The 16,499-nt window shown below is 34.3% G+C and overlaps 1 protein-coding gene across 1 annotated transcript in view; it reads right to left on the minus strand.

Moving 5' to 3' along the window:
• The window catches only part of LOC137394206 (serine/threonine-protein kinase/endoribonuclease IRE1-like), a 28,465-nt gene extending 13,199 nt beyond the window's left edge, over nucleotides 1-15,266 (minus strand). Inside the window, exons 1-12 of the mRNA XM_068080928.1 lie at nucleotides 15,143-15,266; nucleotides 14,419-14,530; nucleotides 12,972-13,151; nucleotides 10,552-10,680; nucleotides 10,393-10,435; nucleotides 8,190-8,248; nucleotides 6,326-6,385; nucleotides 4,635-4,812; nucleotides 3,563-3,644; nucleotides 2,429-2,579; nucleotides 2,024-2,259; nucleotides 1,239-1,365 (exon numbers count right to left, since the gene is read on the minus strand). Coding sequence (XP_067937029.1) covers nucleotides 1,239-1,365; nucleotides 2,024-2,259; nucleotides 2,429-2,579; nucleotides 3,563-3,644; nucleotides 4,635-4,812; nucleotides 6,326-6,385; nucleotides 8,190-8,248; nucleotides 10,393-10,435; nucleotides 10,552-10,680; nucleotides 12,972-13,151; nucleotides 14,419-14,530; nucleotides 15,143-15,256 — 1,471 coding nt within the window. The 5' untranslated portion in view covers nucleotides 15,257-15,266. The remainder of the gene's footprint in view (nucleotides 1-1,238; nucleotides 1,366-2,023; nucleotides 2,260-2,428; nucleotides 2,580-3,562; nucleotides 3,645-4,634; nucleotides 4,813-6,325; nucleotides 6,386-8,189; nucleotides 8,249-10,392; nucleotides 10,436-10,551; nucleotides 10,681-12,971; nucleotides 13,152-14,418; nucleotides 14,531-15,142) is intronic.
• Between the last annotated feature and the right edge of the window lie 1,233 nt (nucleotides 15,267-16,499).

Here is a 16,499-nt window from a genome sequence, read left to right on the forward strand (position 1 = left end):
AAGAATTTTGGCTAACGTTTTAAATAATTTAATGAAACCTTCGGTAATTGGACAAAAAAGCATAGGCTGATAAACTGTGTACCACAATTTCATACCTGTAAATCGGTCTACGCCTCAAACGGTCTACGTTTATTACAGAAACCTTCGGATAAATTCGAAAAATTATTCTTATAATTAAATCTTATATTAATTTTCTAAAATCGAATAATTATTTTTATAATTAAATATTTTTGCAAGATATTAAAAACGGAAAAATGTTAGAAACCTTCGGCAATTAAACAATGCCATAGACTGGTGAAATGAACACGTTTTTCTCGTGAAATGCGCACTGCTTAATAGTTCAACTATCTGTCGCACGGCTTTATTGGCGTATCGTTGGCCAGTCTTAATTATGATTATTTTATTGAGATTTCAGGCCAAATTGATCTGTCTATTTGTGGATAATCCAATCAGATAGGTAAGGTTTAGGATATTGTCTACAAATAATAAAGACTTGGTAACATATTTAAATAGGTTTATATGTGTTTTGTATCGTTATTACGCTTAAACGACTCCATTGAAAAATGGTTATATTTGTTGATGAGATTTCGGTACAAGGGTTTGCGACGGTGTTGATGAATAATTTTCGTGAGTTGTATGCCCATATGCATTTATCATAACGCTCCCAACAATCGCTTCGCTCGTGTTTGGTCATGGGAGAATCTCTACAAGTAATATTTTTACAATATAATATCATATAATATCATATAGTATCATATAATAGCATGTGTAGACTGGACCTGAATGGCTCGGTGAATGTTTTCTAATATTTCATGTTGTCGTGTAACCTAATCTCAAACAATTATGAATAAACACTCACAACAACACATACTGCAGATATAAATAATCTGCATATAAATAAAGTGGTAAGTTTCAGAATTTGGTAGTAGAATAAATCAAATTATACAATACATTATTACATATTATATTTCATATAGATCATTTTATATGCAGTTCACAAGCTGACAAGGTGTAACCACAGTAGCTATATAGTATTATAGCATTTAGTATAACCACCATAGCTATATAGTATAGCATTTAAAACGCTGATTCCAAACACAGCTCATTGTATTCTGGGGGCCATTTCCTGTCAATATGACTTATAGTTCAATATGGCTTTCAGATATAATACGGCTACACAATGGTTAACAGTATAACATCTCTATATATTATAACCGCAGAGTTAAGTACTAACATACCCATGTCCAGCTCATGCCATGAATGGTCACTGAAATTAGGTGAGCCAGTGATTGAAGTGCCGAAGGACTTCTTTCCTTTGTCAGAGAGTTCCTTCTCTATTAGGACCTTAACCGAGTGCTCAGAGCTCTGGAAAATTTAATAGTCCTGAGGTTTCAACAACAGGCTCAAAATTTCTGATATAAAACTAGCCAAAAACCTTTTAACGTGAATGGAAAATAAAGGTAATGTGCATAAGCATTTAATTAGAATATGTTCCAGACTATTGAAGCATTTTATCATCATAAAGCATTGGAGCTCTTCTTGAAACTCTTTTTTACACTGTTTGACCTGAAAATACATTTCTTTTACATGTTCATCTTTCAAGTTGCAGATTCAAACAATTACATATTTAATTTGTTACAACCGTGTTAATTGGTATGAACTGAATTTTGCAAATGGTCAACAATTTTTTTCAAAAGTAGGCCTATTGATAATTTTCTTTTAAAAATCACTTGACACTGAAAAGAGCATGTTATCCACAATAAACAATGAATTGGATGTAAATTTGGCTCTAGGTTTACAAAAACTATGGGCGGTAGATGACTAAGCAATAACATGCAGTCTATATTACCATTGCTGATCTTGTAACTCGGATTATTCTATTATATTATCCTTCTGTCATAAGACACATAACCTACCTATACACGGTTACGGTATCTATGATTAAACGTGTTTATGTTATGACATGAACAAGATCAAATTTTATGATTATGAAAGGTTAAAGACATTTCAGGCAAAAACGAACCCTCTTGGTAACAATGTAGACAACCACACAACCGACAGTAACAGCCACAAGAGTAAAGGAGAGAATAAGAGCCCCTTCAGCACTCAAGAGCAAACGAGAAGGTGTGTGCGACTCCAACACATCAGAAATGTCCGTCTCATTTAAATCTCCCGGTTCAACAGCCACTTTGGTATCTGAATCCTTCTTGTAGTCGGAGATAAGAGGCACCTGGGTATTCTCAGGTCGATGATGGTTACCTAAGATGGCAAATTGCGTGATGAAAGAAACATTTACGCTAACTGGTTATGCAATAAACAGCAACTTAACACTGCAAAGACAGATGTATAAGTGAGTGAACAAATGAACAAATAAATAGATACCCTGGAATTTACGTTGACCAAAAATAAAAACAATGCTGAAACCTACCAAAAAGTAAGATGTCTTTTGGGTTGATTTTTAGGCTGACATCCCTTGGTTTTCGTGAGTCAGGTAAGACATTTTCCTTTTGATTCACTTGTATCACATTAGGGAGTTCATCTTGAACTGCAGGACCCGCTATCTCCGGAAGATGTCTCGGCTAAGAAAGAGTCAATAGTAAGATCAAGATCTTGTACTAAAACATTTAGCCCTGCAGAATCGATGTGAAGTTTCCTTATAGATTATATAAAGCGTTTAAGTGGCTCAAAGCAGAAAACATGGTGAAGAACAGGCTCTTGAAACTTTTAAAATGTACAAATGGTTTTATTATGGTAATGTCTTATACCAGCTATTTAAACTCATGTCATGCCTACTGCAAAAACAAACAATGTACTTTCATGTTTACACTTCATAAGTCTATAGTTCATGAGTCTATGGTTCATAGGTCTATGGTTTATGGGTCTATGGCTATTAGGGCTATGGGTCCTGAGTCTATGGTTCATAGGTCTATGGTTTATAGGTCTATGGCTTATAGGTCTATGGTTTATAGGTCTATGGTTCATAGGTCTATGGTTTATAGGTCTATGGTTTATAAGTCTGTGGTTTATAGGTCTATGGTTTATAGGTCAATGAACATCTATGGTTCATAGGTTTATGGTTCATAGGTCTATGGTTCATTGGTCTATGGTTTATAGGTCTATGGTTCATAGGTCTATGGTTCATAGGTCTATGGTTCATAGGTCTATGGTTCATTGGTCTATGGTTCATAGGTCTATGGTTCATTGGTCTATGGTTTATAGGTCCATGATTTATTGGTCAATGGGTCATGAGTCTATGGTTCATAGGTCTATGGTTCCTGTTCATCATCTAAAAATCTCCTATTGTGAAATTTTCATGCAATCTTTTTGTCTATGGCAACATGCCTTTAAGCTCTTCTGAGCACAAACTGCTAAAATCTATTGATACAAACTATATATAACATAACACATACTTTACAATGTCTGTGAGCAAACGATTCTTATGTCTATTTAAGCTATATATCTACAACTAGGTGTGCAGAGTGAGCAGAGGCTTTCTGAAGCATGTGAATGACTCATAGCCTACATCTACTAAGAGTCACTCTGTACATATATGATTACTCACCGCAATAGCTGTTCTATTTGCATCAACCATAGAGGGCAAGGCATACAAGCCATGCTTGGACTCTCCTACATACAGTGTTGGTCTGTCAACAAATATCAAAACTTGAGTATATATAGAACCAAGTAATGACAAAATCAAAATTAACCCTCAAATAAATTGCAAAGATAAAGGATAAAATCTCAATAAATTATTAAATCACCATATTGACAAGTTTAACAGAGTCAAACCTCTACCTATAATCATCCTAACATGCATATTTTCCGACATATAATGTAAAATTTGAGCAAACTTTTAATTTACACCAAAAGTAATTTCAAACAAACCATTTTGAAAGTGAATAGGAAGAGGCCGGTGAAAATTAATACTGGACGAATATAAAAATAATAACTACAAAAAGTAAGTTGGTTCTAAGTTCAACAAGCTCAAGTTAAAGTAAGTTACATTATGTATCTCAATTGACCTACATGTATCTCAATTGACCTACATGTGTCTCAATTGACCTACATGTATCTCAATTGACCTACATGTGTCTCAATTGACCTACATGTATCTCAATTGACCTACATGTATCTCAATTGACCTACATGTGTCTCAATTGACCACTCTACATCTGAACCATGTGTCTTTAAATGATAGTAACAATAGATTACCCTTTTTATTGATTATTACTTTAATAATTTAGTTTTTTACATTAATCTTTTTACATAGTTATATTTATATATTGGTTTTAATGCTTGGAGCATTTATAAATAAGTTATTGCAGCAGTTTGAGCTGTGAAATGAATTGGACAAATTACAGGAATATTCGTTTTAACATACAATGGCTTTAACATATGATGGCTTTGCGAAATGAAGCAATTTGGTTTGAATTAACTTGGGATGTAGAGGTTGGACCCTAGAATTTGGTCTGCTATACGTTATGGTAGTTAGCCTAAAAGATTAAAACTCGCGCTAGCCATAATTATGCTTCAGAAGAGAATATAATCGCTAAAGAGTTGTGAGTTATCCACTCATGCAGTTTTCAAACACTATTAACAGCCAATGCTTTATAAACTGTGATAATGAAACCTACGACAAGTGCTCCACAAAGCCTGAGGATTCTAGATCTGAGATGGATGTGAGGCCCCTTCGGACATAGTCAAGAGACTCATTAGAAAGAATTAGGAAAGGGAGCTTGTGCAGTCCATCCACTTCAAGCGAATATAAGGCTACGACAGGAGACTTGAAGTCTATTTGCCACCGTAGTGTTCCTGTACAAGCGTATGACACGATAAGATGAAAACTCCGGAAGAAAAAAAGTACTGAACTCCTGCCTGCAAACGCTATTTACGCCATTTTTAACGAATGCAAGCTATGTAGTTCTGAAGTAATACAAGCTATGTAGTTTTAAAATAATGCAAGCTACATAGTTTTTGGAAAATGGTAAAAACGTTTGCTCAATCTCAGTAACAAAAAACTGTTTTTAAAGCAGCAAACTTGAACAACCTGAACAAAATGTAGGAATGAAAGTCTGCTCCATAAAGACTCCTCCATAAAAGTCACGCATTCATTTTAGTCCTGTATTCAAATTATCACTAAAATATTTCTCCTCATCTCAGTTTACAAACTTCATTTTGAAAAACATGAAATATTATTTAGAAGTAGTTTCGATCGTTTAATATCACATTGAAAAGCCAAAGTTAAAATTCTTTGTGAAGTAGATGTACAGAAATAATAATGAAAGTACAGTGGAATAAAACTGGCCTCTTCTATCGACAAGCAATCGTCCACAGGAGCTGCTTATTGATAGTCATTAACAAATAATCGTCGACAACTTTTAATAGTGTTGCAGAAAAACTTTTGCTGTTATCAACAAGAAAGGTCGATGATGGTAAAGTCGATAACGACAATAAGAAAGATTTGAATGATAATGAAATAATTTGAGCATCACCGGACCTAGGCCGTATTTATCAATAAAACAGTTTGAGAAAAACTGGTCTGTTTAATACTTGAGTAATAAATACCTTTTGTTTTTTCTCACAAAAATATTTCAAAGAGAACTAAAAATCCTCAACATAAAGTCAATTTCGATACATGGAGAACTAGCCTGCCAGTTTTCTTGCAGAAAATTTTAAGTGAGGCAATAAAAACATCAAACGCAGATATTGATTATCAAATTAAACAGAGCTAAATATGTTATATTACTCATAACAAGCTCAGAATGAGCACACTCTGAGCTCAGTATTGTTCAACACATTACCTTATGCTTCAGAAATGCACGCAAGTGTAAAACGTATAAACAGGAACAATGTCAAATAATAGAGCTTCACCTACCAGCATCAGAAATAGCTGTAAAATGATTTATAAATGGAAAATTGGCTAAGATTGGATTACACAACGTAGAAAAAAATATGCAAGAGAAAAGAGCTTTTTAGCTAGCATAAATCAAATATTACAAGCCTCCAAGTCTTTCTGTAGAGCACCCAGATGACTCAGAAGAGTGAAGAAATTATACAACAACGGTAAAATCCTAACTGATTATCAATTTTATGACAAAACGTAATTGTTTGTTTAGATTCCTTGAGACGCAGACTAGTTGTAATGATATCAACAAGCTTCCTCTAATCCACTACTCAAGTTAGTAGCGGGAGACGATACAGATTGTTAGGTTTAGTTTGAGGCAGGCTGCTGAGCCCACCGATGCTTTTAATTAAAATATCAGCTAACAAGTTTGAGAGACAACCAGAATAAAAGAATAAAAATGAATAGACAAGAGAGACTGACTTGCATCAGCTGCATAGGTTAGGAGACTTCCTGTAGAGCTTGAAGAGAAATGACGGAAGTCTGCAAAAAAATGTTGCAAAAAATTTGTTGCAGCATCTAAATGTATGTTGGAACACGTTCATACATCATGCAAATGCTTAGTAAAACATTGTATGCTTGCCGAATATATAGTGACACATGTCATGAGGTTATGTGTGTTCCCAGAATATATAGTGACACATGTTATTAGGTTATGCGTGTTTACTGAATATATAGTGACACATGTCATGAGGTTATGAGATTTTGCTGAAGATATAGTGACACATGTCATAAGGTTAAGAGAGTTTGGTGAATATATAGTGACACATGTCATGAGGTTATGAGATTTTTCTGAATATATAGTGACACATGTCATAAGGTTATGAGAGTTTGCTGAATATATAGTGACACATGTCATGAGGTTATGAGAGTTTGCTGAATATATAGTAACACATGTCATAAAGTTATGAGAGTTTACTGAATGTATAGTGACACATGTCATGAGGTTATGTGTGTTCCCAGAATATATAGTGACACATGTTATTAGGTTATGCGTGTTTACTGAATATATAGTGACACATGTCATGAGGTTATGAGATTTTGCTGAAGATATAGTGACACATGTCATAAGGTTAAGAGAGTTTGGTGAATATATAGTGACACATGTCATGAGGTTATGAGATTTTTCTGAATATATAGTGACACATGTCATAAGGTTATGAGAGTTTGCTGAATATATAGTGACACATGTCATGAGGTTATGAGAGTTTGCTGAATATATAGTAACACATGTCATAAAGTTATGAGAGTTTGGTGAATATATAGTGACACATGTCATAAGGTTATGAGAGTTTGCTGAATATATAGTAACACATGTCATAAAGTTATGAGAGTTTACCGAATGTATAGTGACACATGCTATGATCTTAACCATGAACAACTGAAAGCATCTGCAAAGTGATTATTGAGTTGGAATAAACAATGGAACAAATGCAGTAAACATATCACAGCTGATGAAAGATGCCTTGAACAAAGTTTACGTATAAACACTTTGAAGGGATTTGAGAGTTTTTATCACCTTTGATTTGAGTGATAAATTTTATAAATCTACAATGAAACAAGTTTACCCAATAATACGGGTACTGCAATTAGTTCAACTACACAGCATAAAATATACATAATATGAAATAGATAGATAAACACAGTTCTCACCACGATACAATAAATACGTAATAAGTATGTAATAAATATGTAATAACTGTTTTATCAGCATATATCTAGTAAGTAGCAAACAATCTTATCAGGATAAATATTAACTGTTTTATCAGCATATATCTAGTAAGTAGCAAACAATCTTATCAGGATAAATATTAACTGTTTTATCAGTATATATCTAGTAAGTAGCAAACAATCTTATCAGGATAAATATTACCTGTTTTATCAGTATATATCTAGTAAGTAGCCAACAATCTTATCAGGATAAATATTACCTGTTTCATCAGTATATATCTAGTAAGTAGCAAACAATCTTATCAGGATAAATATTAACTGTTTTATTAGCATATATCTAGTAAGTAGCAAACAATCTTATCAGGATAAATATTGTTTTTATTATCTTACATCAAACAACTACCAAATATTTTATCGACATATATCAAATAAATCTTACACCAGATACCAGAACTTCCTAAAAACGATTCTATCAAAAGTAGCCAAGAAACAACGAGGCTAATTAAGTATTGCGAGAATACAACACACATCTATGGCGTTTCACTAAAGCGATCAACAAATTCGTTAAGACCAATCTCATCGATAGGGTAATACTAAGATTATATCCAATACATACCATACTCATCGATAGTTTTGGTGTGGGTAGAAGAATACTCGGTGAAAGTAGCATTCCATCTGTAGAAAGCATTAAATAGTTAACTAAAACTTTAAAAGTAATACTGCTTATAGAAAAGATGCAAGATGGTTTAATTGTCACTCCAACCAACCCATGACTGAGTTTATATGATGAATATGGTCTACGCTTAGGAATCATTTTGGATGATCACTGCTATTGATGACCGCTACTAGAGATGACAACTGGTATTGATGACCACTGCTACAAATGATCACTGCTGCAAATGGCCACTGCTACAAATGACCACTGCTATAAATGGCCACTGCTATAAATGGTTGGAAACAAATACTATTTGAAGGTTTTTATTTCCATATAAACTCTGGGCAAATTTAAAACCTGGTTTCAAATAAGAAGAAAGAGATTTAGGGTATAGACGGCACCTCAAGCATGGCACACAAAGACTTAACTAAAATCATGGCTACACACAGATGAGATACATAAACGATGAGTAGCCGAGGCATAGAGTACACTTCTGCTGTGGCTACACATAACACTGTGAGTCAATAAATTATTTACTATGTTGACAAATATCTAGACCAATAAGAAATGGCCTTGGTTATGTACAGGCCATTACACCCTAGCTGGATTTTTCATTAGTTTTACTAAAGCATCATTGGTGCTTTACCATAAAACCTCTATTGATTGCCGTGGTGCTGTATTTTTCAACCCTTCCCTTATAGTGGCATTCAAGTAGAAAGTGACGTTTTATTTTTCGACTAGTTTGTCAAAATTTTGGGAAGATAGTTTTGCACTGTTGCAGTTTGCAAAAGTGCGCAAACTGTGCAAAAGTGCACAGAAGGAGAGTGCACAAATATTTTACACTCTCCTTCGAGTAGAGCGACATTAATGCCGTCGGCTTCAGCATCTTTGCTAAGCTGTTTTACATATACATCGAAGTATCAGACCGAGTTAAACAAGGTACCACTTTGAGTAAAATCTATTAAACGGATAGAGTTATTAATTATTTTCATGGGACTACTTTAAAGGTTTTAAGGAAAAACCGTCATGCTTTGGAGTTGAAAAGCGGACTTCAGTACGGTATAACAATGGCTGCTATTATGTCGAACGGTGTTCCTGAAGAGAATTCTCACCATTCATCAAAACGTTTAAAAGCTTTCAGGTAGGATAGTAAATCACATAAAGGGTGAATCTGAAAACAATGGATCGGATGTAGAACTTAGTGACTTCGAATCAGAGTGTAGTTCTGACTAGGCACACAACCACTAGAATCTTGACAACCACTAAAGCAACAACAAAAGAATTAATTATTATTGATGTAACTGAGTCATTATTAACATCATTTTGTAGACAATGTGCCACTGATAACTTTCTATTATGGATTCCTAAAAATCAACAAATGTCAAAGTGGCGGTCAACTAGAGGTGACGTTCAATTAAAGGGTGGCGCTGTATTTTTCAACCCTTCTCTTATAGTGGCCCACAAATGAAGGTGGCGTTCAAACAGAGGTTTTACATTAATTATATATTATGAACTCTCCACAGTTTGTGATGGCAACTGTCTTTGTGAACTACTAGTACGGGGATATCTTAGTTTAAGAAAAAACTGCTACATGCTAATGATGAAAATTTCTCCTAAAAAAACTTTGGGTTACGGAGATAAAGAATTTCAGTTTTCAATAGATTTAATTGGTTACAGAATTCTGCCGAAAGATTTCATAAGCTGTATATTAAGCAAAGATGGTGAATCTTTTCAAATTTATAAGAAATATCTATGGATGTACCACTGTGTGCAGTAGAATGTGCTCTTTTAGAATACATGCATTTTATTGACAGAAAGCAACGCAAACTCCATAAAAAACATTTTTGACACCGGAGGCTTTTAGATAGCTGTTACAAAAACCAATGTCTTAGTGCGTATATAGATTAGTTGTTTGTGTAAATAAAAACAGCTTGTGTTGAAAAGGACTAGCATAGAATCAATATTCTAGTTATTGAGAAATAACTTTTATAGCTAATCATAGATAGCTCATCATTTTTACTGCACTGGCAATAACCAACAATTTAGGTTAGGTATACACGCTGCTTTGTATACTCATGGGCTATGAATTGGCATCGGTGGCTGCAGATACAGGTTGAGTATGATAAATACTACACATATATAAATGACAATAGGAAATGCTTACCTAGTTGATTTGTCCAAACTGCTGTGCATGGCTATAGTGTATTCTGTAAACAGAAAATAGTTCATACGTTGTTACCACTGAACACTGCAAGAGAGGTAAGATTTGTATCAACTGGTACAGAATTAAGAATTACGCTGAAACAAAGAGTAGACCATAAACCTGTTTTGCCGATAAATAGAGAATGTTGGGTAGATTGAGGGCAGACATCAACCTTATCCCCAAACACATCAAAATCGTGTTTGATGCCGTGTTCCGTGTCGAGAGTGAACCAGCTGTCCTTTTTATAACCTGCAAAATGTTGATGACTCCAATTATGTCATTTCAATACAATATCCTCATCAACTTCAAACTAACCGTTGCTTAGACTCATTGCTTGTACAACCAGTGGACAGCTTTACAAGGAAGTCAACACGAGACAGTCATTCGTTACATCAGGCTCTATAAGATAGCAAATAGGCTCGAGCTGTCATACCCACAAATTCAGGCCTATTGATTATGTACATTTATATCACAACTTTTCAAAGCAGAATGCATCAAAATTCACAAGTATTCGGTAGGAAGTCTGCATAACAGCATTGACAACTCCAACAAAAACACAGAGATAACATAGCCACAAATCATGCTTTTATATGCTATAAATCATCAACAGTGGCAATCCAGAGCATGAGCAAGTTAAATGCACTCTATAATAGCAGCAAGTTGGATGAGAGATAGGTGTGATACCCTCTAGTCTATAACATTGGTCAATCCTTTAAAAACAGGACCACACAGGGTTTTTATTTAGTGAGAAAAAACGCCATACAGCTTATCATAGTTTAGACATACAATGCTTGTGACATATGATGATTGTGACATATGATGGTTGCGACATATGATGCATGTGACAAATAATGATTGTGACATGCGATGATTTTGACATATGATGCATGTGGCATATGATGATTGTGACATATGATGATTGTGACATATGATGCATGTGACATGCAATAGTTATGACATATGATGGTTGAGACATACGATGCCTGTGACATACACATATGATGATTATGACATATGATGCATGTGGCATATGATGATTATGACATATGATGGTTGTGACATATGATGCATGTGACAAATGATGATTGTGACATATGATGATTGTGACATATGATGCATGTGACATGCAATAGTTATGACATATGATACTTGTGACATGTGATGCCTGTGACATATGATGCCTGTGACATACATGTGTGATGATTATGACATATGATAGTTATGACATATGATAGTTATGACATATGATGCTTGTGACATATGATGCCTGTGACATACTTGTATGGTGATTATGACCTATGATGATTATGACATATGATGCTCGTGAAATATGCTTGTGACATATGATGCCTGTGACATACATGTATGATGATTATGACATATGATGATTATGACATACTATGATTATGACATATGATGATTATGACATATGATGGTTATGACATATGATGCTAGTGACGTATGCTTGTGACATATGATGCTTGTGACATATGATGCTTGTGACATATGATGCTTGCGACATATGATGCTTGCGACATATGATGCCTGTGACATATGATGCTTGTGACATGATGCTTGTGACATGATGCTTGTGACATATGATGCTTGTGACATATGATGCCTGTGATATATGAAGCAAATAATGGAACAGATTAACTGTGCAAGTTGAGTTCGAATTTGATAGTACTGTTTTATTGTTAGCCTTTTTCAAACCCTATAAAACTGGCCAATTTGAGCTCTAGAAGAAGCAGATATGGTCAACTATGAGAATTATGTACGATCAAACGGTAAGTTGATTGTTGTGCTGAGATCTATTTCAACAAACCAATAAACTGCTGAAAGCATTCCATATGTCTGTTAATATATTCCAGTTGTTTAGAACCATCAGTTTGCAATGTCAGCCTCTTTTTAAAAGGTTTTTTATGTTTCAAAGTTTAGTAGGAATCAGACATTGGTTGAAATTAAAATTACATTAAATCTAATTCAATTTTAGCAAACATATATGAATAGTCACAATAACAAGTACTAGGTACAGTTTTGATATTGGTTACAGCAGTTCAAATTTTTAAAGAAATACATCTCCATAACTGAAGGATTCGTTCTTTAAAAAATAAACAGCACAAAAAAATCATTTTTAAACAGGTGAAAATTTAGTTTTACATGCTCGCATACACCGAAGGATGTATATAAAAATAATAATAATGATATATATGATATGAATATATATGATATTATGATATATGAATATATCAATATGAAATATGAATATATAATATAATACAAATATGAATACGGTATGTTATATATGAATATAGAATGATAAAAAGGACCAATTATTTAAGTACAGAAATACGAGAACATACAGTGATGTGAGTAGTGAGCGATGCATACAGCAGACAATTCACTTCTTGACTACTGTACAGAAGCACATTTGAAAGCAATAGTGGTCAGCAACAACTTACTACAATACAACGCTCAAACATTCAGTTTAAAGAAGCATCCATAAACTAGTAAGAAAAAAAAGACCAAGTTAAACTAACCGGTATAGAGAATTCCCTCTTCATTTCCTCGACACGGAGAAAGAGAAACGAGCTGGGGAATAGTAAAAGGCATCTTTTTAAGTCCGTTGTGTGTCGTACTGTACATGTAAAGGCTGCCATCCGTTGGATCAGGAAGAAAAGTCCGAGACCTCACATCAGTGGGATTATTCAACACTGGATCTAGAACATAGAGATACCACCTAGTCTAACAGCATATAGTACACATAGAGATACCCCCTAGTCTAACAGCATATAGTACACATAAAGATACCACCTAGTCTAACAGCATATAGTACACAGAGATATCACCTAGTCTAACAGCCTATAGTGCTCATATAGAGATACCCCCTAGTCTAACAGCATATAGTGCACATAGAGATATCACCTAGTCTAACAGCATATGGTACACATAGAGATACCACCTAGTCTAACAGCATATGGTACACATAGAGATACCCCCTAGTCTAACAGCATATAATACACATAGAGATACCACCTAGTCTAACAGCATATGGTACACATAGAGATACCACCTAGTCTAACACCTTGTCTCTAGCAAACCCCTAGCATAAAACTTGTTATTAAATCTATATTTTACTTGTGTTCAGTTTTACCGGTTCCTGTTAACATTTGAGTGACAAACGTCTGCAAGTATTTCAATCTTATTTGGTGGGAGAGTTTAAAGTCAGATGTTTCTTTTTCCACCAACTTCCGTAAGAAGGGAGTTCACATTGTCTGAGACAGAAAACTACGACGGTCTGATGCAGGCTATCAGTGGCTCACAAATTATATCCGATTTGTGTGTATAGACCTATGCTAATCTTGTAAGTGCAAACCACCAACATGTTCTTCTGTTACAGCCAAGGTAATATTTACCTAATACTTTCACAGCACTAGTCATAAACAATACACCTTAAACAAAACATTTAACTTTTCAATGTTTAGGATCAGTCTACACACAATTCATATCTCTCACTAAGGAAAAACTCTTCGCAAATGATAATAATAGTTGGAGGTGAATAAAAAAATTTAGAACAAAATTGCACCATGTTAAAATGTTGATATAGTGGAAAACGTTATTAAATATTTTTATTTAACTTCTTTTCAATATCAAAGCTGAATGACAAACAAACATGGAAAAGGCATATTGCGAAAGAAAGTTAGCTGCAATTCTAAGAATTCCGCATATTAGCTGAGCCACCCTGTAAAAAGAAATATGCCTCTATCGAAAAACATTTTTCATTTCTAAAATTGATGTAAAACTATATACCGCACCAGTTTAGCAAACCAATATGGTCAAAACTTGAAAGAATCGCCAATAACATTTCAGACTGCTCAAACTGGTCAAAGCTCATAACAATAAAAAATAGTATCACAGCCTGCATATTCAACGCAGTAGAAGTAGTCTGGTGTAAAAAAGTTATAGAAAGTGATATTGAGAACTTACTGCCTTTAATGCTCCATCTCTGTTCACCGTTAACTGAGTTTACTCCATATAATGAGCCATCCAATGTAGAAACAAAAAGCAGATGCTCTTGAATAGCTAATGGATAGGTTTTCTGCAAGCATTTACAAAAATCGGTTGACGTCTCTAATATTGTTTCATAAAAAAGCTTGCATAAGATATAACAAAGTTTTCCACAAACATTCTGCAACGCTCTAGCAAATACTTAACTACAAATCCAGAGTTTTGCAATTATTATTCCCAAACTGTCATAGAATTATAATTACGGTTATAACGATAAAAACTTATATCAAAATATCTTGCTCTAAAACAATGTCTCCCATACTTCGTAGTCGTGAGCTTGATTAAAAATTGAAACTGATAACTAGAACTGATAACATTAGAGCAGGCTAACATTTTTCTAATAATTATCTGCAAATTAACTTCAAGAAAAACATGAGTATAAAAACACACTCAATTGTGTTTAACCTACAGAACTATATGTCCAATAGGTCATTATTTGCTACGTCGCATGTATGACATGTATGAAAAAGTGTTGATGTATAAATGTATTTCCAATAGATTATGTCAATGATATGTAATTGTATTTCTACAAATACATACATTGAAAGGTGTGAAACTTTTTTGCAAAAATGACGGAATAAGCGTAGCGTTTATTCACTATCACCAGCTAATAATTATACACCTGAAAAGTGCCTTAATTCACCTCTTGGGCCAATAGCGCTTGTTTTATATTCATTAGAAGCAAAAACAGACTAGTGAACTTCATCACAAACGAAGCTTTTCTTTGATGCGCTAACATTGCACGATACAGCGTCATTTTCAACAAAATCACATTAAACGATTGTGTATGTCGTTTATTTACCTTTCTGGTGTTTATTTGGTATAATCAACTCGCCCAATCTTATAGCGGAACTAAATCCATTATGATGACGATCGGGACACTGTACAAACGCATGTATCAATGTATTGCCAAAACGTCTCGCTGGGCAAGTTTTTAATACAGCGATACAGTGCGTTAAACTGTGTTTATATTTCCAAGTCATGTCCGGATGTAAGGGAACGCTGGCTTCGGGGCGTTTACAACGCCAGATAGTTTTTGCCGACTTTACTTTAGAACCGGGTATAAAGAATATTATCGAGGGGGTTACAACCATAGAGTTATCTCCCCCTAGAGTGATAACTACCCTAGCGTTTCCGGTGCCATCAAGGAGCGTTTAGGCCACGCCCATTTTTTGTGCTAGTCACTCGTAGTGATTGACAGAACAATAACATCAGCCATGAGAATGATCATTAATTTGCACAGTTAAGATAGTAATTATTGATCATATTAAAGAGATGATGATTATAGTTTATTACTCTAATATATGCTTATTACTTAAAGCAATTCAATACTTACATGACTTGCAAAGACACTGAATAGACAGTGTTAAGTAAGTGAGTTAATGCAATCAGTCCGCAATCAGTTACTCATAGATAAGATAGATGGTCATACTGGGGTTGTATTACATTAGTGTGATAGAAAGCTAATTGACTGATATTAACCATGAGCTGTACTACCCGGCGTTGCCCGAGTAATAAAGAAGTCTTTGGACAGAAAATTTATTTTTACATATTATAATATACTGTATACAACACTTACCATGCTAACTTTTAAACTGTATTCCCTGGTTGCAAAGTGGAACTGTAAATGTTAGGCAACTCGTTATGAACACCTGGGGGGGTGGCAGCTCGCAACGGGGTTCGGGGCAGCACCCCGAAGCTCTAGACCTTTTAAGCATCAACAACCCTCAAAGTATGCATAAAGGCAATCAATTGTAAGCATCAAAATCTATATAAATATATTTTTTATGGTTCATAGTAGGCAAAACGTGTTTTTTATTCAACGACCAATATAAAACTCATGACACTACAAATTTCTGTAAGAGACTGACAGAACAAGAGCTATTACTTATTTATTGCAATAGCTCTAGTTCTGTCAATGTGTCGATGACACAAATATTTCATAACTGATTCTGTATCTATTTCAACATCTTTATATATGTGAAATATTAGAAGATTAT

Source organism: Watersipora subatra, chromosome 1 (genome assembly GCF_963576615.1).
Source record: "Watersipora subatra chromosome 1, tzWatSuba1.1, whole genome shotgun sequence".
NCBI classification, from domain to species: domain Eukaryota; kingdom Metazoa; phylum Bryozoa; class Gymnolaemata; order Cheilostomatida; family Watersiporidae; genus Watersipora; species Watersipora subatra.